The sequence below is a fragment of the Ischnura elegans genome, chromosome 11 (genome assembly GCF_921293095.1).
Source record: "Ischnura elegans chromosome 11, ioIscEleg1.1, whole genome shotgun sequence".
NCBI classification, from domain to species: Eukaryota; Metazoa; Arthropoda; class Insecta; order Odonata; family Coenagrionidae; genus Ischnura; species Ischnura elegans.
Window position 1 is genome coordinate 100,296,791 of NC_060256.1, and position 25,525 is coordinate 100,322,315.

Sequence of the window (25,525 nt, forward strand, 5' to 3'; positions counted from 1 at the left end):
CATTCTGATGGATACGGGTGTGGTACATTCTCCTATGTAATACGAGGGGCAAAAATTACAAAACAGCTTGTAGACAACGTTGAAGGAAGTACAAGACGGTGTGGAGGAGGATCTATTGATGACTGGTGAGGTGGTGGGGCGTAGCAGGGGGCAGCACTTACAACGGGGGCGGTTGCATGGAGACAGGGAGGAAGGTGTGTGCCAAAGAAGGGGGCGGGTGGATCTTAGAATGTTACCTAAGTTAGGTGCTCTTCTGCAGGCAATGGAAGGGCAGGATGGAAGAAGAGTGGCTGCGGTTTGATTTTACTGATGATGGGGTACAGATCTTTCAATATTATTTTAATTTTTTGAGTGCCCGGGAAGAATGTGGTGGTGAGATTAAGTTTGCCAGTAATTTATTTTTTGATGCGTGGGGTGTACTGTTCGGAGGGAGAAAGTATTCTCTTTTTAAGCAGGTGTTCTGGATACTAACATATGAGAAGAGCATGGTGGAGGTCCGTGTGGCTCGTTGAAGAGATGGTGAATTGTTGCAGATGCGATGGGCACGGATGAGAGGGAGTAGGGAATTGCGTGTTTGGTGTGAGGTGGATGGCAACTGGTGTAGTGTAGGTATTGTTCATGGTTGGTGGGTTTTTTGTGGATGGAGGTGATGAAGGTACATATTGTTTTCAAGGTGGATGTTTTTTGATTGATTCCTTTACATACATTCTTGGTATATTTACTGTGAATCTGGTTGTTTCTCATTCCTAACCCATATTCCCTAGTACATATCATTTCCATCCCTCCCCTATACATATTACAGCAGCACTCTAGTTTCATCCAGAATTCTGCAATGCAACAGACCCATACATACTACTGCCTTATCCTTTCTGAAAACTAGAGCAACCCTTTGCTCAATTTTATTTCCACCTCTCTACACCTCTTAAAACCTTATGCTTACACACACTGATTTCCCAGATAGTGCAGAACAAACCTTGCTAACATTTGACCCCAAGAGGTAAACAGGTTGACGATACAGGAATTTTAATAATAATAATAATAATAATAATTTTTATTGTTCTGTTGGTCCAAGGAATAGAACATAGAACATGGTCAAGAGAATATTACAGATAAAAAGAGATACCAAACACACAAAAAACGACACAGATCAATTATACATTATCACACATATATTCGTCTAGATTGTAATAGGCTTTGGATAAAAGCAGCCTTCTCAATTCGCGCTTGAAGGTTGCAATGTTGGACTGAGTTTTTACATGCGGTGGTAATTTATTAAAAATAAGGGAAGCTGAGTGATGAGTTCCCTTTCTAGATAAGGCACAGGGTTGCCTTCTCAGGTGAACATCATTTCTGCGCCGAGTGAAATAATCATGAATGGTAGAGCTCGGACAGAACAAATCAGGATACATTTTGACAAATAGTGCACAATAAAAAATAAACAGACATGGTAGTGTCATTATCTTGAATTTAAGAAACAGTGGCTTTCCTGGAGATCTGATGGAAACAGCAGCAATTGCCTTCAAAGATCTCTTTTGCATGGAGAAGGCCCTTGTGGCAGCACTGGTGTTGCCCCAAAATATCACACCATAAGACAGGTAGGAGTGGATTTTAGCAAAGTAAACTAGCTTTAAGATCTCCACAGAGGTGGTGGGGGCAAGTTTACGAATCATGAAGATACCAGATGAAATTTTTTTGTTCAGATTATCAACGTGGAATTGCCAGTCAAGATTTTCATTTAGAGTTAAACCCAAGAATTTAGTACAGTTAGATTGCTTGATTGAATTATTACTGATAGTTCGGAGTAAAGGGCTTGAAGTCGGGGGAGAAATTTTGTTATGGAAGTGGAGAAAAGATGTTTTGAGGTCATTTAATTGTAAGCTGTTATTATGGCACCATTGACCTATAGTTGAAACAGTAATTTGAGCAGCATTCGTTACTCCTAACAGCGTATCGCTAAGGTTCAGTGTAGAAGTGTCATCAGCATATAGGGTCACCTTACACATAGGTAGGTGATATTTGAGATCATTGATGAAGATGACAAATAAAAGAGGGCCCAGGATTGATCCTTGAGGGACCCCACAGTTCGATTTGAGAGGGTTGGATCGAAGTGTGTTAGCACCAGCAGCAAAAGTTGTATTTAATTGAACCATTTGCATTCTATTGGATAAGTAAGATTGTATCCAGGCTAGAGCATTGCCATTTATTCCAATGTGATTGAGTTTAGAGAACAGGATATTATGATTTAGGGTATCAAAAGCTTTCGATAGGTCGAAGAAAATCCCAAGTATTTCTTTCTGATTGGAAAGACCCCAAGTGATATCATTAATGAGTTGGAAAGCTGCAGATATTGTAGATCTTCCCTTGATGAAGCCATGTTGGGAAGAATTCAGCAAGTTAAAATGGGATAAATAATTCATTATGCGATTGTAGAAGAGTTTCTCAAAGATTTTTGAGAAAGCTGAGAGTAGTGCAATAGGTCGATAGTTATTGGCTTCAGTGGTGGATCCCTTTTTATGGATTGGAATGATGACAACAGTTTTCAGGTAGGTAGGAAAATGACCATTGCAGATAGACAAATTAAAAATGTCGGACAGGGGAGCAGAAATAATCCTAGCAACTAATTTAATGATAGGTATAGGGACTCCATCATATCCTACTGACCAGGAATTAGAAAGAGAGTGGATGATGTTGGCAACCTCATTAGCTTAAATTTGTCATTATATTAAAGTGTACGTGTCATATACAGGTATGTACACTGCCTTCGCCAGTATTCTAAGTGTGCCAACTTCATGGCAAGTTTTGGTCGTGTCATGCATTATTTCCAGCTTTTCTCCGTTAAAATTTTTACTATGGAAAAACTGGTAAGGCAACATGGGTGGTCACCTCCGAGGTCAGGGGGTGACCGTGATTATGCCATTGATTGGGCACCCCTAATAACCGAAGTTTCGACATGTTGGTGGCCCTACTTTTCTTTTGTCACCCCCTTGACCTCGGAGGTGACCACCCATGTTGCCTTACCAGTTTTTCCATAGTAAAAATTTTAACGGAGAAAAGCTGGAAATAATGCATGACACGACCAAAACTTGCCATGAAGTTGGCACACTTAGAATACTGGCGAAGGCAGTGTACATACCTGTATATGACACGTACACTTTAATATAATGACAAATTTAAGCTTCAGATTTTTTCCCTAAGCTTATTAAGAGGTTTAATAAGGTAGTTTCCTTCATCAAAGAAAACGAAAGGCATTGACTGCGATTCGTTACCCACCATTAGTGTATTCATAATAAACAAATTATTTGGTTTTTGAAATACCGGTTTAGACAAATGGCAAGGGTCAAATTTTATCCTCATTTGAAAAAGGCCAGATTGGCACCCATGTGATTCCACTCCAGGTGACGTCACAGGGACCTAGTTTCTACACGTTTTCTTCGTTTGATAAGGTATTAATAAACCTTTTTTAAGCCAAGAGCTACCAGCCAGCAAGGTACTCAGCTACCCGCTAGCATCCTGCGTCCTATCAGCGCCCAGAGCCTCGATCAAGGTCACCTCACAAGGCGGGAGGGGGAACCAGAAATGCGTCGCACGGACTTTTTCCCATCATTCCTACTTACGCGTCGCGTTTTCGCGCGCTTGAAATTTTTCACTTTTCATTTAATCGCGAAAAATAGATATCGCCATTTAAAAATCTAAAAGCGTAAAATACGTACTCCAGGAGTAATAATCTTTTGATTTAGGCAATAAAAAAATAATAGGAAACCACCCTATTGCCTGAAATTTAGAAGGAAAATTCTTTCAACCTTTATATTTAATAAAAAAACTTAATACCACTTATTCTTCTCTTGAATTATGAAAAATATTTCATCATAATTAGTAATTTTTTTCATCTTACCCCACCTGAGGGATAAAAAGACAAATAGATAAAAGTACTAAGTTAAGATAAAAAAATGTTATTTTAAAAATGTAGAAAAACATTTAGTTTACTACCCTGTAAAATGAGGTAAAAAAGTCAACGTTTAAAAAAAATAGGGATGGTTGGATCGGATACGTTGGATCCAAATATTCGTGGATATTCCCCTTCATCGGATACTTTGGATCCAAATTTGCTGAGTGCATAGTATCCAGATCTGATATTTTAAATTTATGCTTCAGTGAATGCAGCGTCTCATGCGAGGGAATGGAAAGAGTTCCGATCCCACCTTCATACGCACCGTTGCACAGCCATGCTTGTCCTATACTCATCAACCATTTTGCTCAAAAGCTTTCATGGGGGTTATGCAACACACTTTCAGCAGCAGAAAATTTTGCTGCAAAATACAATAGGCACATAGTGCGACTCTTACAAATGGATTGAACAACCATTGGGAGAATCTTAACACCATAGGATAACCACCACTTCAAAAGTGACTACGTCCGTCGCAGATAAAAAAAAACACCCTCGGCCCTCCAATACCCCATGCCTGTGAAATTTTTTTTCCTTTCCAAGACAATTTAGTCCATAAATCTTTGAGGGAAAATGTTAAATTACATGAGAACAATGGAAGCATATTTCATGCTACATAGTGTAGGGGTACCCCATCTCACCAACTGACCTTTTTATCTTACCTGCTTCAATAGGGTACTTTCCTTCATCAAAGAAAACGAAAGGCATCGATTGCGATTCGTTACCCACCATTAGTGTATTCATAATAAACAAATTATTTGGTTTTTGAAATACCGGTTTAGACAAATGGCAAGGGTCAAATTTTATCCTCATTTGAAAAAGGCCAGATTGGCGCCCATGCGATTCCACTCCGCGTGACGTCACAGGGACCTAGTTTCTACACGAGAGGATAGGAGTTATACATCGTCTGAGGTTACCAATGCATGCATGAGGCACAGAGCTCAGGGAAACATGTCTTAATAATCACCTACTAAAACTGGCTAAGGTCGGAAAGTTTTCTTCGTTTGATAAGGTATTAATAAACCTTTTTTAAGCCAAGCGCTACCTTTCAGCAGGGTACTCAGCTACCCGCTGGCAGCCTGCGACGTATCAGCGCTAAGCCTCGCCTCAAGGTCACCTCACCGGGCGGGAGGGGGAACCAGAAATACGATGTACGGAGATATTTCCCGGCATTCATACTTGAGCGTCGCGTTTTCGCGCGCTTGAAAATTTTCACTTTTCATTTAATCGCGAAAAATAGATATTGTCATTTAAAAATCTAAAAGCGTGAAATACGTACTCCAGGAGTAATAATCTTTCGATTAAGGCAATAAAAAAATAATAGGAAACCACCCTATTCTCTGTTTCTGGAGAACAAATGCTAGGTGAGTGACTTACTGGACCCGAAGATGTCTTGATAGTTTTCGGCAATTGGATTACATGCACAAGATTTAAAAAAAATGAGACCAAACTCAAACCAAAGAATGAGACTCAAATTGATTGAAACAAAGTTTTTTCTAGTTATAACAAGACTATAGCAATATTCAACATTGTTCAAAAAGCACAGTTTTCAAAGAAACAGGCGTGGCATCAGTACGGCCAGGAAACACCAACTGTGTACAAATATCACATATGTCGCCCAGCTTTGCTTTGAAGGCAACGACGTCAAAAAATAGCAAGATCTGACATGTTCATCCTTGACTCCCTCATATGTGGTAGCCTCATTGCTTGAAAGATGGGGGAGCACGCTCCTTCCCCTCCACCTATCCTTTATGCACTTATGGTGCCCACCTCTTCCTCTTGCTGAGTGGTTGTCTTGTTTGGTTCTCGCAACTAGTCACGCGTGATGCTAATGCTGTTCTAAACATTGTTAATTGTGTTGCAGATTACACAGTTGCAATTTAATTTCATGATATACTGATAAAAATGTCTTTCGTTGTGTAGAAACATTTTTATTGATATAAAGAGAACCATGTGCATACCCTGCAACGTGAAACTATCGTGAGGAAGTGCCAAATCCACCTCACCGCAACTGAAGCATTTGCGGACGAAACACAAGTCAGTCAAAATATTCCTTACTTTGGAAGCTGCAAAAATTACAATCATGAAAGAAGAAAATATATCTTGCTCGCTACTAATCGCAAAACAATTTGGCCCGTCGTGCTTTGCGGTGAACTTAGTTGCAAATCGCCTGAGTCCCAGGAAGAGCTACGAATCATACCACTAACACTGACTGCGTACGAGAAAAACAGAGTTCGTCATCTTACCTGACATTCCCACACAACATATGCCTTATTTCAACACCACATTCACCATGGCATCAAACTATGGTGCCACTAGTCATCCACAAATATTTTATTTATGAAGCAAAACAGGGCAGTCAGATTAATTTCATTTTCAAACCCATGGGACCTCTTTTCTCTGACTTAGATATTAAAACTCTGCATGGTCCATACATTCATAGTTGCCAATGAAATTTGACAGAAATTTTCTTCCAAATTGTAAAAATCTCAAATTTTCATACATATTTTATAACATCGATTCGACTCCATCGAGGCGGTTCAAGAGGCAACGACAAAGGCTCTAAACAGTATTCTGGAAACCGACTTCTAGCAGGCTTTTGACGAGTTGCAAATGCGCTGAACTAAGAGTATCGATGCAGGGGGAATGTATTTTGAAAATTATGAAGTAATTATTGTGATAACTGCAATAAATTTTGACTTTTGGAACCAGTTCCGATACTGATTGAACAGACCCTGAAAGCCACTCTTTTCACTCTTGAAATGAATTTCTTGAACTCGATATCACTATGATGTACTCTGCTGTTGTTTTAATATTTTTTTTGAGTAATTATTATACATTTCATCTCTTTCTGAACTTACGCCAGCCTCGATGGCGACAGGGTAAAGTCCTTGCCTGCCCATTAGGATTAGAGTCCCGCCATGGTAAGTCACCCCTATCCAGGGCATGGTTGTACGTGTACATTAAACTCTTACCATGTCAATACCCCCGATATAAAAGGTCTTATAGAGCTGTTTTCGGTGGTATGGAAATAAATAATGAATTTTTCATTTTCCATTATTTGTTTATTTTCCAAATGTATTCCCAATGATTATGCTGAAGACTACAGCAAATTCAATTTGTTTAATGTCCAATAAAAATTATCATCATTAGTCAAATCTTGACATAGTTTCTTTTTCTTATTGTTCATCTGAAGTATAATTACCATCACAGTCAAACGCTAATTGTGATCAGTTGATTCACAATGAAGTTATCACAGCCATTGTTATAGGAAATAAATCCATCACAAAATGAAATGCATAATTACACAGAGCCTCATTCTATGATACATGTTATGGATGAAAAATATGTGGCAAAAAATACAAATGAATCACAAGAAAAAAATTATGCATTAACAAATTTTTCCACATAACATTACTTGATAATAATATTATTCAACAAAAATAAAAAAACATTGGTCAGCTATTTGCAGAAGGAAAGTTTCAAAACTATTATACTCTACGTTTCATAACTTATAGAATGCCATTGAGTTCACCCTTGAAGGCAATACAATTACCATATAAACTCGTGTAAGAGACGCATCTCTATTTTGACCATCGGTTCAACAGAAATAATTTTTGCTGTATGTTTCTTTATCCCATCACATGGTGTTGCAGATGTATGCCTGGGCTTATGACAACTGTCAAAATTTCCACTTTCAATACTAAAAATTTACACAGCGTTTTCGGCTTAATTTACGCACTCGGAGATAAGTATGATAAGATATTCACTTGTAGTCCTAATCTTATGATGCTTAATGGGGATGTTTGGATCACATTCCATAAAAGTATGTAGAAAGAGATCCGATTCACTCCTCTTATACGCCATTGCACTGCAATACTTGTCTTAACCCTTTCCGCGTGGCTGGACGTGAATTCACGTCCAGTGATTCCTAGCTAATGGCGGCCCGACGTGAATTCACGTCCCATACCCGGCGGCTTTAATAGCGGCACCACTGCGTCCAAGTCGTTCGGAGGGGCTCTTGCGGGCTCACAGCCGTCAGTTACACTCCTACCATCGCTTGGGGAAGGTCAGTTCTTCTTGCTGGGGTGAATATTACGGTCGAAGACGCTTTCACTTGGAGGTACGTAAACATTTTTTTTCCTTGTTCTATTTCATTTTCTGTTGTAAATATGCGTGATTTGCCTTTTATTTACCTAATTGTGTGTTGATATATGTGTTATAGATATGTATTTTGGTAACTAGGTTTATGTTTTTCAAGTTAAAAGAAAATGAAAATTTTCAGTTAATTTTTTTTTTTTTTACTTTTACGGTGATAAATTGTCGTTATCCAAAATGTTCTTCGAATATTCTTCACTAACTAGCGATGAAATATGGCGATGAAGCATTGAATGCATTTTTTATCATTTATTGTGCATAGATCCTATTTTTATTTTAAACACCCATGTACCGTGTATTCATTATTTCTTCTTATTACTCCCTACACAAGATACTGCAGCAGCAAATAATCGATTGCAGAATTCAGGAGCTGTAAATATCCCGATCCTGTGTTTTGATCTTCTTTGTTTCCTTCGTCTCCCTTCAATTTGGGTGAGTCAATGAGTAATTATGTTATACTTTTTTTGCTTCGAAATATTTTTTTGCGAAACGTAGCTACCTATTTTCTATTTTTGCTCAAGTAACATTTTCATTTATTTTATTTTTCAAATGACAGTTATGCGCTCCTAAATTTTTATATTTAATCCTCGGACCAGTGCATTACAAATTCATGCATAAATTGTTAATTTTTCTTCGTAAACTTGTACCTATTACTAGTAAGTATAAGCATATAATGCCTTCATTACTGAAGGTTGAAAGTGCTGTTGCTGTTATTTGTGATTAATTACCACTATCATAATGCTGGAAACATAAAAAAAGACACAATATCAAAGAACATTTTGGTATTCTTGTTAAAATTTTGCGGTCCTCGCTTGCTGCGTAACAAAATATCTTTGTTCATTACGAATGACAATAACTTTGAGTTCTTGGTATCTGCATAATCAGGAAATCAGGAAATCAAGAAAAAGAATTATCCGTGGAAGTGTTGTCATTCCCGTTAGAGATTTGGCTGTTCAGGAAAGGATGTTTTGAAAGTTGGAGTTGAAGTGGTCGCTAGCAATATCTTTAGTAGTCTTCGACATTTCACTCTTTTCAGATACCTTTCACTCTCTCCGTATATTCTTTTGTTTTATCAATTGCCGGGGTGCCGCGCGACCTTCTTGGCCCTGCTTTAGGAAGTTTCGCAGACACAAAGAGGGTTTATTGCCACGTGAAAAGCATTAGGGATGAGGGTGTTGGGGCAGAAGAACCCTCAAGCAGGATGGCGTCAGAGGTTATTTTCTTATTATGAAGCAGAGTTCAATGGTCTACCGACTGGCTCGGGGATTCCCTCTGAGAATATTTCGGAATGCATGTCATCTCCCGGCGGTAAATAGCTCTGCCCATGCTCTGTGTAAAACGGGACGGCCGCTGGTCTCCGGGTACCTGTAGGTCCGACCCTTGTAATCTTCCGCAGGCAAACACCCAACCCAGGCCTATGACTATGGGAGTGGAGTAAGTCTGAGTTATTCTTCGGCATTTAATAGTATAGCGATACAAGCTAAATGTTTTCTAATGAATGCTATGTATACCATATTTAGAAAGTTTTTTTAAAATGATGGAAAACGACACCAAACTCGCCATAGTTTTTTTTAAATAAACAAAGATCATTTTGCTATATTCGCTAATTTATTCATTCATCATTGAACCAATATGTAACTAAAATCAGGTCTTTCTTTTTTTAATCGAGATCTTATAAATAGTGGAAAATTATATTATTATCCAAAATGTTTTTTTAGTCCATAAAAGTATGCCATCATACTATGCTTTCATTTATCATGTTTCAGAATGGTTAAAACTCAGAGAGGAAAAAAAAGAGGTGTGGAGCAATCCACCCTTAGGGAGAGTCCTCAACCCTCGACTTCTCAAGTCAGTCCCCCGCGTACTCCTGATCCTCAGAATATTACGGAGGACATTCCTCCACCGAAGTCGAGGAGAATGACAGCTTCCGGAGTAATAACCTCCACGGAGGAACTCCGGAGGCTGCTAGAAGAGGAAGATGATAGTGACGAAGAAGATAGTACCTTCTCCGGTGAAACGGATTACAGCGGGAGTGATGACGATGATTCGGAGGAGGAAGAGGATCCCTCGCAGGGTAATGACTTACTATCCCCAGATTCAGGCCTCCCAAGCACCTCTTCACAAGCCACCACTGCCAGACTAAGACAGACCACCTACACCTGGACTTCTGACAGACCGACAATAGACCCCATTCCATTTACCCAGACCCCTGGTATGACTGCTTCACCTCAAGGAGACCAACCCCCTGACTTTTTTAATCTTTTACTGACTGACAGTATCCTCGAATTGACTGTGAGAGAGACAAATAGATTTGCCGACGAGCTGAAGGCGCAGAATGTAGCCCCGAAAGCAAGGATTGATTTCGGGGATGCATGAGCCGTGACAGGTTCTCGGGTATTTTGCAATGTTTGCACTTTGCGAAAAACCCAGAACCTGGTCAGCCTCAGCCAAATGACCGACTATATAAAATTTGCCCTCTAATAGACCTCTTTCATGACTCAGTAAGTAATGCCGTGACTCCGACGCAAAAACTCTGCGTTGATGAGTCTATGCTTCTCTGGAGGGGGCGACTTGTTTTCCGAATGTTTTTGAAGGGGAAGAAACATAAATACGGAATCAAAATTTATATGCTAACGGAACCTTCCGGTTTAGTTCTCAGATTTATCGTTTACACAGGATCTAGTGACGCTGATGTAGGAGGCCGAGGCCACGTTGACATTGTTGTGAATAAGCTAATGGAGGGTCACCTTGATGCTGGCCATTCATTATTTATGGATAATTATTACAACAGTGTCAATTTGGCCCACCAACTACTGGAGCGGAAGACCTATTGTACCGGAACTTTGAGAACTAACCGGAAGGGTAATCCTCCCCAAATTAATTCAAAAATATTAAAGAAGGGGGAAGTTATGAATGCCTACACTGATGACGGTGTCTGCGTCATGAAGTGGAAAGACAAGAGAGAAGTACTGATGATCAGTTTGCAGTATAGTGGCGAAATGATCGATGTCCCCCGCCGAAGCGGAGGGGGAACCATTCCCAAACCTGAGGCAATTGCAAGATACAACGAGGCGATGGGGGGCATTGATCACACTGATCAGATGATGTCCTTTATCCAATTGAGCGAAAAACTCTCAAGTGGTACAAGAAGTTGGGCATTCACATCTTCCACCTTCTCCTCCTCAATAGCTATTATTTGTATAAGAAATTACATCCCAGATATTCATTTTATGACTTTCGGCGTTCGGCAATCAAATCTTTACTTTCACCTGCTTTCACTCGCCCTTCAGGCCCTTCCCCTTCAGTCCCTTCCAGAGGCGTAGGCTTATCAAGGCATTTCCCTCACACCCTTCCAATTGACGAAAAAAGCAAGAGGAACAGAACGGTGCAAAGAAGGTGCCAGGAATGCCAGAAGAAGGGGATAAGAAAAGACACAAAGTTCTTTTGCCCTGCTTGCGAGGGACACCCTCCCCTCTGCGTCGACACATGTTTCATGGCCTTCCATGAAAATATGCGATTGTAAATATTTGTACATAATACATAATTTCAATGATGGAAACTGTATTTTTTTATTTGTGTATAATTAATATGTTTTCTTGCTCTGCAGTCTGATGAAGTTGTAATTTCTGTTCTATTTTTACGTTTTTAAATTTGTAAATAGTATTGTAAAAGGATTTTGTGTTTATTTGGAATTTGTGCGATTGCATTTTGTGTATATTATTTATATGTTTAGCGCTATGTAAAAATAAATTATACTTGTTTTAAAAGTTTTTTTTTTCATTTATAAATCCTGCTAGAAACTGTGTTAGTTCTTTCTGCCAAATTTCGTAACGAAATTTTAAAAAAATATTAGATTCAAATGTCAAAATAGCATACAACATATTTCATTCTATTATTTCACAGAACATAAGAACGAGTGCGGGAAATGGCTATTTAGCCGTTGTAGTTTTAGCAGATCGCGTTTTTAGCAGAAAAATATCAGCATTTGCAAAATAATTACAAAATTGATAAATTATGACTCTATGGAATTTTAAATAAAAATAAAAATAAGACTTCATATTGCATTACTATATTTGAAAGGCTTTGCATTTTTCCCAGCAATAGGGATAGCTAAAAACTTCGGAGAGATATATGGTCGTAAAGGGGCGTTGATACTACCCTGCATAACTCAGAGCGGCCTCAAGCATATGGCTGAGGACGTGAATTCACGTCCGTTGAAAAAATTTAAATTTTTAGCATTAAAATTTTTTTTTTTTAATTCCTGAAGAATAATTGTTTCTTAAGTACAGTATTACTGAAAAACCCAAAAAAATGCATTCAGTCAGGGAAAAGCCATACAAAAAATAGCCTCAGCGTTGAAAGGGTTAATCATGAACCATTTTGTTCAAAAGCTCTTATATGAGTTACGCAACAGAATTTTAGCGGTGGAAAATTTTAAGCCAAAATACGACAGTCACAAAGTGTGATTGAAGATTTTGATCCAAAAGAATGAACAACAATAGGGGAATCTCAGCACTGCAGGATTCCACCTAGCACAAAATATTTATTAGATGTCTAGAATAGGTCTTTTTTGAGTGACGACTCTCTTTGTATACGCCCAGTGCAATTAGCCAAAAAAACACACGAATCTAGAAAAAAAGTGTAACTGATATGCTAATTAGTGGATGGATAGATGAAGTAATTGTATACACATGCACTGTAAAAGCAAATGCAACTCTTCTGGAAAATGGCTATGAAAGCGATTTAAAGTTACAAAAACTCGTTTTTTAAATATCTACTAGATTTCTAGAATACTATGTCAATTCTATGAAAGTGCGACTATTGCTTAGCCTTCAAAAATACCAGTATTTTAGACATTGGAAGCAATTTAACAAAAAGATTATTTAAAGAAAAGTAACATATTTCAAAAAACAAAAATAATTGTGACAGACTAGCAGACATCGACAATTTAAGCAAAATTTTATTATTATTTAATTGATCAAAATTGATAGGTAACTCTGACTTGTATCAGTCATCATCAATAAATAATGCCAATTCACTGCAAAAAAAGGTAGGTCTAAAGTCTAGTCTCTTCTTTATAATTAATTTACGACTAAATTCTTGTTTTTTTTTAGTTGTAAAAAAAATTTTCACAACTTTTCATGCCTTTTATGAATCAACATTATGCACTCATATTCATCCTCATCCCTGATGATGGTGTATAAATACATTGGCAAATACTTATTTTATACTAATATATTTTTCTAACTTCCAATCCATACTGGCATATGGCCTCATTTTATGGGGCAGTTCCTGCCACAGTGCAAAAATTTTTAAATTGCAAAAGCAGGCCATAAGGACTCTCTTCAACCTATCTTATAGAGAGTCCTGTAGACCTTATTTTAGTAAGGCCAGTATAATGCCCCTACCCTCCTTGTATATTTTTGAACTCATTCTGTTTGTTAAAAATAACATGAATTTATATGAGTTAAACTGCAACATTCACCAGCATCATACCAGGTCAAACCTAGATATCCACATCAAAACTAGATCTACCACACTAAATACTGAGGGTCCATACCACAAAGGAGCAAAACTCCACAATTCACTTCCACAAAATATTAAAAAAATCAACAATTTTTTAAAATTCAAAACTGAGCTAAAAAAATTTTTAATACAAAAACCTTTATATTCTACTGATGAATTTTATGCTGTATGTAAAGAAAAACTTAAATGAGTTATGTTGTATGTAAGGAAAAACTTAAATGTAAATTAATGTATTAAATATTGTCCTGATGTATCTTTAATTGTCATTTGCATACACACTGTGTTCTATTGCCATTGTTTGTTTGTGTTTTATCCTTTATGTAATGTAACTTGACGAAACTATGCAATTGTATTGCCTCCAGCGAATAAATTATTATTATTACTTTCATTTAAAATTCTTCAAGATCTACAGTGCAAGAAATTGAATCAACATTAATTGATAATGTTCCAGACTCCTTTGAGAAAGCTAAAATGAAATTGTATACCGCTTTGGAAACTTAAAATTTGGTATCGGAGGAGGAAGAAAGAAATTATTATTAGAAATAAGCAAAAGGCAGACAGGTTCCAATATTCAGGAAGAATCCCCATCTCCACTTAAAACTTATAAGCATTTCTGATTTCTTCTACCAGCCATTTAGTCCAACAATGTACACATTCGTTTGAATTTTTTAAACCGTAGGTTTTAACACCAATTCAATTTTCAATGTAATATTCACAATACATCTGAAGATGACAGTTGAAAAATCAGACCCCTGGTGTATTGGAAATTACTTGGCAAGACAAACGTTGACTAGTAACTAGCAAATGTCCAGCAAAACTATGTGTTTCTTTACGTTTGATATTCGATTACTATTTGCAGTATAAATGCCAAGGGATGCCTGTGGAAGTAAATTTAGCGCACCCTTAGGTGTGAAAAACCCTGCACAACCTTTTTCACGTTCACTTCTGAGGTACCAAAGCAATGGCACAATGCTTTTGAGTAAGAAACGCAAACTGGAGATTGTAAAAATACGTCACTAAGGGAAAAACTCTCCTGCCTCCTGCTTGTTTTTCACCTAAGTTTTCATATAACTGACTCAAGCTGAAAACCAAGGCCACTCAGTTCTCTTTTGGACTTGCAACCGCGAGGTGAGGGGGTAGGGAGATAAGAAATTCGTGTAGGAGATGCACCCCCATTTTTGGCTGCAAATTCTGGGAAAAAAGGCGTGTCTCTTACAAAAGTATATATGGTAAGTACTTGCATTAAAAAAAAACAAAATTACTTGACCTTGCAAACTGGAAAGAAAGAAGATATAAAATATTCATATACCATTAGGTAAATATCAGTCATTTGGTGCAGTACCCATGTCCATGTGTTAATAGCTAGGATTTTTCATACTATAAAATATTATTTGACATTTTTACCATTACACAAGATAATAGCCTTAAATAATGACAACATGCAATATGGTTTGGCACTGAGGGAAGTGGTAAACCATATTTCAGTTGACATGATGTCAAACCAAAGACATGAAAAAACCCCAATAATAAGAGAAACCAGTCCTCACAATAAAAACATGGAAATGGTCATGGAAATAAGGGAGTGCATAGAAATACGACATGCATATTTACAATATAAGTAGTAGTTGAACAAGAGGAAGCACTAAATTATCCACTTGATCAGTCTTTGCTTCCAATACTGATGTTACAATTATTGCAGCAAAATTCCGCGCAAGGGTAAATGGTGATGAAGAAATAAACCCTGAAGAATACGAAAAAATCTCAATTTAGAATCTGATATCTGTTTACAATTCACACAATAAATAAATTGAAAAATTCCTATTTCATACAGAGAGTACATTGATTAAACTCCTGTTTCGACATTAGCAAATGAATATCATGAGAAACCAGTATTGAAATTATTTTTTTAGAGGTATGTAATTTTAATTATTTATCTCTCTAATTTTGGTTTGTATAGTAAGTATGGGGCAGCCCACCAGAACTAGGGCTTTAGGCATGTTCCCATTTTGAAGCCAGTTCAGAGCTGTGGCCAGTAGAGGTGCCACTAGGCGAAGAGCCCACCAGAAGCATTATGTTGCATTGTGAAGCATTGGATTTTGTTGGCAATAGATACTGAATTTAAGGTGAAAACCATCTATATAATACGTTATTTGTTATGCAAATAACATCCAAATTAAATGCTCGAGTTAAGGTGTATCTTAAGGAATGCAATTATTTAACCAAGCGGAGAAAAGGAATAGTTGTAAGGACGACGAAACCGGGAAGGAAATTATTATGTTCGCTTCAGCACTGCGGTGAATTAGGAGTCAACTTAAATTAAGGAAAGAAAGGAATTAGGAGTCAACATAAATTAAGGAAAGAAAGGAATTGGGAGTCAACATAAATGAAGGAAAACGTGCCACCTTTAATTGAGGTCGAAATGCGACAATTGCTCAGGAAACCAGTAAAATTCTACCAGTGAAGCCAAGGGGGTGTGGCCAAATTTCGCATTAGCCATGTTACTGGGACCCACTATAACACCGTCTTACAAGGCAACATCCAATTTCTGATCTTTAGTCATAAAATAAAGACTTTGGGCATTTTTCGTGACAGTTGAGATGAAATTAAATAGTACATGGCCAAAAAATTAATTCATGCTGGATTACAGCCGTTGTGACCCACAGGAAGACAATTAACAATGACTGATGAGGTGTTCAGTCAAACATATTTGACTCAAATGTTACTCGGAAAGCAATATCTGGCAATTCGAAAATTGCATCAATTTTAACTTTCGGAGTCTTAATCTGGAAATGAAAAATCGATTGAATATGCTGCTATGAAATCCTCATTTCTTCTCCGAACATAATTCAAATTTGATTGTCGCCACTGAACTCGCCTCGCCGGAATTTCTGGTTTTGATGTGGCCACTAGTCCCAGCCTACTGGCTGTCTCCAGTGTGTTTCAGGAAATTTCAGTTCTAGTGTGTTTTTTCGTTATGTTATTTTGGTATTTCTGGTGGTGTGATTATTTAGGGGGAAGGGACACTGAACTCGGCATGAACTGCTCCTGTAGGATATAAATATTGACCAAACTCCAAATTAAAATAATTTTTTCAATGGCACTACATGGAAATACCTTAACACTTTAATTTATATGAATCCATTTCTACTGTCAAAGCCCCTGAAAATGAGCGATGCCACCTCTTGTAATGCAAGTTAGCGCTGAACTCAACTACGACTGAACAATTAATTAATCACCGTGTTTCCGTATAAATTATTAAATGTTTACAATCCAAATCCTTGGAAAAAAATCCATACGAAAAATCCAAAACATTTTGATTGTCAAAGAAAAACATGATCAAACATAAACATTTATTTAACAGCCAAATTTCAAAACATAAATTCAGGGTAAAATCCTTTCGAGGAATACCTTTTTGCCATAAATTCTGTATTTCTGGCTTTGACGGGACTTTGAATAAAGAGTATTCCGTCTCGGAACTGCCATAGCCGGTGGAATAATTCGGCACAACACACGACCACGGCATCTCTCCAAAAGAGATAAACAATCGGAATTAAAAAAAAAGAAAATGATTTCTACGTTCACTATAACAAACGAACTATATTGCTGTGGTAAATAGCCTCCGTAGCTCGCTCAATCTTCAAATTGAAGTTTTTTACACATGTGCTCTCGATTGCAATTAACGCTGAATCATATCCTTAGGGCTCTTGAGGTTGGGCTCTTCTACTGGTGGCGCTAACCCCAAACCAAAGTGGAGAACGCATGAACTGGCTTCAAAAAAGGAACATGTATTCAAATGGGCTGGTATACGGAGTTGTAGGGGGCTGGTATGGGGTAACCACCAGGTGTCAACATCAGTGTGGCCATCTAGGACAGTAGTAAGAGAGATTAGTGTAAATTTGGACTGTTAAAATTCTCTTCACTCCTCATGTGTTCATTTCCAGATAGAGAGCACCAGTGCAATACTTGATTCAGGATGGTTCAGGTGAGACCACCACCTGCCATGCCCTCCCTAAGGGAGCCTCCTCCCCCTAACTTCTTTCATACCATATGACCAAGTTTACTTTCCCCCTCCCTCTTCTCTGTTGGCCAATCCATTCAACCTAGTTATCTTCCTCCCTGCCCCTCCTAGCCTGGTATAAAAGGATGTGATGGACCTCTGTAGAGTTCACCTGATGATGACGTCTAACGTTGAAACCATGGTCGTGAATAAGTATTAATGTGAAAGCACAAAGTTCTTCTTTTTAATTTAATTATGAATCGCTTTCACCAAGTTACACCTCAAACAATCAATTGATTGCGCTTTTTGGGATGCATAACCTCTCCATAAATAGCCTCAGGGTCACCATTTGATAGCATTTAATCATGAAAATATATATGTAATTACATTTCCATTTGTTTCATAATATGCAGAACTTTGAATTTCAAAAAAAGTTGTTTCATGTCTGCCAATATTAAGTTGGAATTTAATAAAATTACCAGAAAATCAAAAATCATGTGCACAAATATAAAATGTAAGAAGAGTACCTTGAGTGGCATCACTTAATGTATATAGCAGTAACTCAATAGGAATTTTTCTAGACCAAAAATTTGAAGCTTCAAATACACAAACTGAATACGTACCAACGTTTATAATCAGAAAAATCAAATAACATCGCATTTCTTACTTAATTGCCAGCCAGACACTTGGCAGTGTTACACAATTTTTAGCATCACAAAAAGTATTACTTTCATTACAGTAATGATATTAATATTTAGTGATTTTTATTTTTTAATTACTGAAATCAAATCCTCGGGAAGCTACTATGTAGTAAGTGGTACTGGATATAGAATATTGAGCTGGGCATTAAAATACTGAATTGAAATCAGACAACCGATTTCTCTGAGGTTTCAAGGTGGCTCAAAAATAAAATTTCACTCTGCTTTGAGGAACTCTAAAGAATTTTTCCTTGATGGTGGGAGGGAAAGTAGGGAGCGACGAATGGGAAGGTGAGCTGATGCAAGGCTGGACGACACGGAAAAGCTAGTCAAAATGCACTCCACACTTTAACTGCCCGAATGGTTATGCAATCGAGATGGGTCGGTTTGGGTACCCGGTTCTCAGCACTGCCCGTTCTTGCCTGTGGCACTGGTATCGAGAACCGATCGCATAAAGTCGATACTTTGGAACTGGCTTGGAATGGTGGCAAGGATTTGAATTTGATGCCCAAAGCCGAAATGGTCTGCAGCATATTCAAGGTCAAAAAGAAAAAAATAATAATTAAAAACCATAGGTATTACTTTCCAATAGCTTGGTGCTCATGTTTTTATCTTTTGAGAGTTGCTCGCTAACACACGCATTTAAGGGTTCGTCATTTTGTCGCTCTTGCCAACATTGTAACATTTCCGTAACCGTGGCCACTTTCAAATGAACTGGCTTTTTTCCTGCCGCTTTCCATGGCATGTCACCGTTCTTTCAACTTACCATGTCAAACGAGTCGAATCGCGCCGTTGACGGCACGGCACCCATTTCAATCCGGCCTGGGCGATGCGCCATACAAGGCGTGGAATACAGACAATGCTACATTGAGGCTGCCATTCACGTGAAATTAATGTGGCTTTCATACGAGACGACTCTCTGCAATGCCGTGTGCCGTGCCATGCTGTGAAAGGCGGCCGTTGGAAAATCGTCTCGTCTGAAAGTTGATAAACCTATGCACGGCATCGAAAAGTGTTATCCTGCAGAATGCAACACTGCATTACAATTTTGCATTAGCTCATGGCTGCACAGTTTATCCATGGCGTTGAGCAGTTTATTGCTGAAGTTATAACAACTATGACAGTATATAAGCATGCGAATAAGTTGACAATTAATGTAACAATTCAAGCTTCATCGCAGAATACAGAATATATTTTGAACTGACTCACAAGTTATAGGGTAAAAATGTTGGATTTTTTTACAATCAAAACCTGGAGAGAGAATCAGTGGCTGATGTACTGATTTAATGTGACATATTGGTCAATCATGTACGTATTCTTTAACAACGTGTTATTTAAACTTTTTTACTACGCATATATGTGAAATTGTGGAGACAATCTTAAGTTTTTTTACAGAGCTTTCATGCTAATTTACTTCTTTAGTGAAGTTCTTCCCATTCACTTCTTGTGATTTCTCATTTAAATTTATGATTAATTCAGATAATAAGAGTTCATCCTGGGAAACTAGCATCGAGAACCGAGAATGGATGGGGAAAACCGGACCAGTACCGAGAACAAAAACAATTTAAGAACCAACTCATCCTTATCATATGCATACATCTTTTTATGAGGTCTAATGATTGACTGGCAATAATTATATCAAATAAACTAGCTCTCTACTCAACAAAATCACTCAATACTCACCAAACAGAACAAAAATGCCAATACAGAGTGTTTGGCAGAAAATTGCTATCACAGTGCCTTCAATGGATTTAATACTCCCTGGAATAAAAATTATATCAATTACAACCAATACAAAATGCTTGTTAGTGAATAATGTCATTTTTCAAAGAAATACAGTCGGATCCGGATTTAAGGTCTTCGCATTTAACGTTTTTCTGCATTTAGCGTTTATTTTTTTGGGTCCCGATTCATTCCCTATTAAGACAATGTAAAAATTATCCGTATTTAGTGTTTCCGCATTTTGCGTTTTTCCGCATTTATGGTCGTAAAAATTTGTCCCGCTCAAGATTTTTTTGTCCGATTTAACGTTTTTTCATGACGGTTCATCCAAAACTTCGAATTTATGCTCATCAACAAGTACAGTCTCATGAAAGTTTACCAAGAGTCGATAGAATCTACCGGGGAACGCTTCTTCAACTGCTTTCTTCCGCGAGCGCAGCGCTGCGACCTTCAACTCGCAAGTTGGGTGATTTGTCTTCTCGTAACGTTTCGCTCCCCTTCTGATCCAAACACCAGACACTTTTTGTATCAGATCCGATCTAATGGAGCAAAGTCATCCCTTAATAACCTCGAACTACCTTATCCTTCACTTCTTGAACTTGACTTCGATGATACGTGACGACTGACGACACGAGTTATCCTCCGAGGGCCGCTACAATAATGGTTTTCTCGTTATGTTTTCAATTGATGGCTTATGCCCCTTTCAACTCTACTCCCTACGGGCAGTCGACTATTAGCCAAATATTTTTTCAGTCGGCTACTCTATCTGTTCGAAAGAGGAGGCCCAATATCAATTGCGCAGTTCACTGGAAGATTCTTTCTGTAATCCATTCCAAGGTCAGTTTCCACGGAGGAACAGCGAAAGAACAGAGGAAGTGTTTCCCTTGTCATGACCGTGAGTGAGAGCATTCTTTCCCTACGGAACAACATTATTTTACATCGTAATTTAGATATCCCGGAGCCAATTTATCGACATGCGGCTGGTTGATATCGCTGCCGATTCAAAAATATTTATCTGGTGCTAATTAATGTCAAAAGAGAATGACAATCGGAGTTTTGACGAACTATCACGGTCCATGACTCTAAATAAATCGCTCATGCTGGAAAAAAAATCACCGCATACTCAAGGTAGAATAGATGAGCGCGGAAAAATACGAAAATCCGGCAGGTATCCCTTGGTGGTTGACTTCGACATCATAACCCTGACGAAATTGCCAAACTCCAGAGGCACTGACAATTTTTCGGATGAAATCCAGTTCTGTTGAAGATTAAACCTTTTCACTTAACAGAGTTAAGCTAATCGTTATTCAAGGTCCAACCAAATTTTATTGAAAGCTGCCGAGAAACAAGGCGAGCCGGAGTCAAGGTGATCAGCGCGCCGCGTAAGCAACTTCTCCCGGCTCCATTCAACCTGCATAAGGCCGCGGATACATGACAACGAATCTGGTGTTATCATCGAGTTGAATCACCGTCGACTTGTACGCATACTAAAATATGATTCTACTTTTTTGGATGACCTCGAAATCTAAAATGTGCGCATAGGAGGCTTTTTAAAGGCTCATAAATCCCTTGTTTCGCCGAGGCAACAGAAAACGTTAAGTTGGCAAAATTCCAGAAAACCTCACTTTTACTAGATATTCGGTAGTTGAGAATTCGGGATTAGCGATCTTCTGCTGTCCCTTTATTTCACTCATTCCTCATGATTTTTCGAGTACCTACTTACATCTTCTCTTATTATATTAGAAATGCTATAGTCACCTACATGTCACTTTTACAGAAAAAATTCTAAATTTCATCGAGACCACTGAAATATGCATAAGAATGGAATCACTAATGTCCATAATAATAATGTGTGGGAATGCTTTTAAGTTGATGTTTATTCGAATTTTCTTAAAATATTTCATTAAAACAATTGTCATCCTCTCATTACTTATTTTTACTACCCATTTCTTTAGCTGATTCCTGAAAAGTATTATCCAACCTTCATAGGGCAGAGAACATATATCTTAAAATATTTCATTAAAACAATTGTCATCCTCTCGTTACTTATTTTTACTACTCATTTTTTTTAGCTGATTCCTGAAAAGTATTATCCAAACTTCATAGGGCAGAGAACATTTCATTAAAAAAAATTTTGCTGCATTCAGCACCTATTAGTTACTTAAAATAATATTTTTTATTCATAAAAAGCCATTCCAATCATTGCAGACCCTAAATCCTGAAAAAAATGGCAGGTCCTCATTTAGTGTTTTTCCGCATTTAGTGTTTTAAATTTTGTCCCCCATAAAAAACCTTAAATCAGGATTCTACTGTAACTACATATAGAGTAACCCAGCCGTTTCTCTGCAGACTCACCCTTAGGTCCACATAGAGCATAAATATACCACTGAGGAAAAATGATTTAGGCGGAAGTCAAACACATACCTCTCAAATTTGGTAGATTCATGTTTGAATCCTGGTAGCTCAAATGATTTTTCCTCAGTAGAAGTTTGTAAAGGATACTAATCCTTCAAAAAATATAGGTACATACTTATAGAAATACAAATTTATTAGGACAAATGGAACATTTAAATACTATGAAAAATAATGCTTCAAAGAGAATATTTGTTTCTTTTATCAATTTTCTCTACTTGCACCAAATATTGTGCAAAATTATAAATGAAAGATCCAAGGCCAATTTCGCAAGCAAACAAACTTATAATGTTGTTGAGAAATATTGAGCATACACTGTTGATAACATAACAACGAAGAAAAGAGATTATCATCATAAATTAAAACATGAATATGTAAGATTATGTAAGAGCGCCGACGTTTCGGGTACCAACTCGCTACCCATTCTCACGGCTACTGAAACATGACTGTCAAACTTATATTGATAAATGATCCTAGAGAGGTTATATGATAAAAAAAGTAATCTTGATTTTTAGAGATTAAAGCCATTTAAGAACAAGGGCAGGCATGGGTGTACCCAGAATCAAAACTAGGTGGGGGGGGCCTCTTCAAATGCACCGTTGCATGGGATCATTGCCTGACTCAAGAACCATTGTGTTTGAAAGCTCTTGCAGAGGTTACGTAGCAGAATTCCAGCAGTGGAAAATAAAAAAGGCAAAACACGACTGGCACATACTGTGACTCTTCCCAAGAGATTGAACCATCATCGGGGGAATCTCAGCATCGTAGGATAATAACCACGTCAAAAGTAACTATGTCGCAGATTTCAGAAAACCACCCTCGGCCATCCATCAGCCCGTGCCTCTGTTTTTTTTTTGTTTCTGAAATTGCATAAACCATAAATCATTGTCTTCTAAGGAAAATATCAAATTACAAGAGAACAATTGAAGCGTGTTTCATCCCTACCCCGTCTCACCAACTGACGTTTTTTGGCCTACCTGCTTCAATTCTCTGTTTCTAGACAACAAATGCTAGGTTAGTGACTTTCTGGGCCCCATGAAGTCTCGATAGCTTCGACAATTTGATGACATGCAAGAGATTTGAAAAAGAATCACACCAAATGCCACGAATTCCTGATGATATTTCTGTTTATTTTTCCGCTCTAATTGATTGCCACTAAGTTTTCTATTTACAATTAGACTATACTAACATGCAACATTGTCCAAACAGCACAGTTTTCAAAGAAACAAGCGCAGCATTAACCCCTCAAACAAGTAGAGACGGATTGGAAACAGCAATTGCATCTCACCATACTGAAGCCTTTTCGGGTGAAACACAACTCTGTCTGCGATTGGAAAGTGACAAAATTCGGGGGAAACAAGAGGGAGGAAAATTTGAATGCAGTCGATGGCAGTGGGGTAGCCAGGAATTTTGATAAGGGGGGTCCAAAACCTGGGGGGAAAATTTTCAAACAACAGGGTACAAGGTAGAGGGATTCAAACTAATTTTAACACCCTTCACAATCGAAAAAAAAACTTCATTTTTCCAAGAAATCTATTCTAAATTCATGATTTTTCAATATGTTGTTTCCTTTTAGGAAGGAAAGTAATTGTATTTTTATATTTCGGGGGGTACGGACCCCCCTTCTTCTTCCCCCTCTCTCTACGCCACTGGTCAGTGATGTATCCGAAGATTTTCCCTATTTTCATTTTCAATCCCAAACGTAACAGTTTAGGTCCTGAGCATGTAAAGATGTTATTAAAAAACAATTTGTAAGCCTATAAAAATGATTTTTAATTTATAAAAATACATATTAAAATGTGTATGAAAATCTAAAAAGCATTCCTTTGATTGTAATTACCCAGAATAAACTTGAATAATTACTTCATTTAATAGCAGGAATTTGAAAATGCATTTGGATTCGAAAATATCCAATACGAAAGATCCGGCTCCGAAAATCAAGGATATGAAATTCGATACGAATCCGCATCTGAAAAAATCCTGGATCTGTCCATCTCTAGTCAAAACTAAACAAAACTATACATATAATCAATTGCCTGCCAGTATAAAATGTGAAGACAGAAACCCACTGTTAAAAAAAAATGGTCTTTACTTACCTTGTCGAAAAGTGCTTCTATAGTATTAATAAGTATTTGAGTCTGTAACTAGTAAGGTCTCACATTATAACATTTTACATTCTTTGTCTAAATCATACTTTAAATTAATATTTGATATCTAAACGTGTCCTATATATACCTGCCTTGAAGGTGACTTGTGTATTGTATCATGTGGACAAATTTAAAAAAATTCAAGTCAGCTGTTTTAGAATAATTTAATTGAATAATTAATAGTTAATAAATTTTCAATTATTGATACCAAATTACCATAAGTCTAATCGTTTGAATAATTATAAATAAATTATTACCTGGCCACTTATGTTTACCAAAGCGAACGCCACCAACACTTGCAGCTGTGTCACCAATTCCAACACTCAGTATACCAGCAAGAGCAAGCAAAAAGCCTTGTGATCTGCCTTGGAAGCACTGAGGATGAATCCAGAATGGGAGAGAACAGCCCACCAACAGGTACATGGGAGTGAGGACCAATATGCCTTGGTCCTTCTCATCAATGAAGATTGCGGCACTGCTTTGTAGATGGTCGCTGAAGGGAGGAACTTTTAACACTCTGATGGTCTAAGGGAAAGAAAATAAGGCGACATTTTGATCGTCTGCATTAACTGAACATGGTAACACATTTCCAGATACCTACTAATTATGACAATAACTTATTTTTTTGAATGCCAAATTTGTTTCTTCCAAAACAATAAGATTTCAGAGACAATAAAAGACATCCAAATAAACTTTACTTGTCAGCAAGTAAAGGAAATAATTACATTTTTACCTATGGAATTCTATTGGAAATAATAAGCATTGTGTATCCTGGCATTAAAATGCCGTAATCGATGTATTGGTGTCCTATTTTATTTTAAATAATGATCGTGGAAAACATCGAAGGAGAGTGAACTCTATAATCTACTATGTATAATCTACAACACGGATTAACCACCAATGCACAATCCGAAGTTTACAG

At 37.5% G+C, this 25,525-nt stretch overlaps 1 protein-coding gene across 1 annotated transcript in view; it reads right to left on the bottom strand.

The window, feature by feature from the left end:
* The window catches only part of LOC124167548 (dolichol kinase-like), a 50,769-nt gene that overhangs the window by 6,207 nt on the left and 19,037 nt on the right, over positions 1 to 25,525 (bottom strand). Inside the window, exons 6-7 of the mRNA XM_046545507.1 lie at positions 24,861 to 25,128; positions 20,006 to 20,083 (exon numbers count right to left, since the gene is read on the bottom strand). Coding sequence (XP_046401463.1) covers positions 20,006 to 20,083; positions 24,861 to 25,128 — 346 coding nt within the window. The remainder of the gene's footprint in view (positions 1 to 20,005; positions 20,084 to 24,860; positions 25,129 to 25,525) is intronic.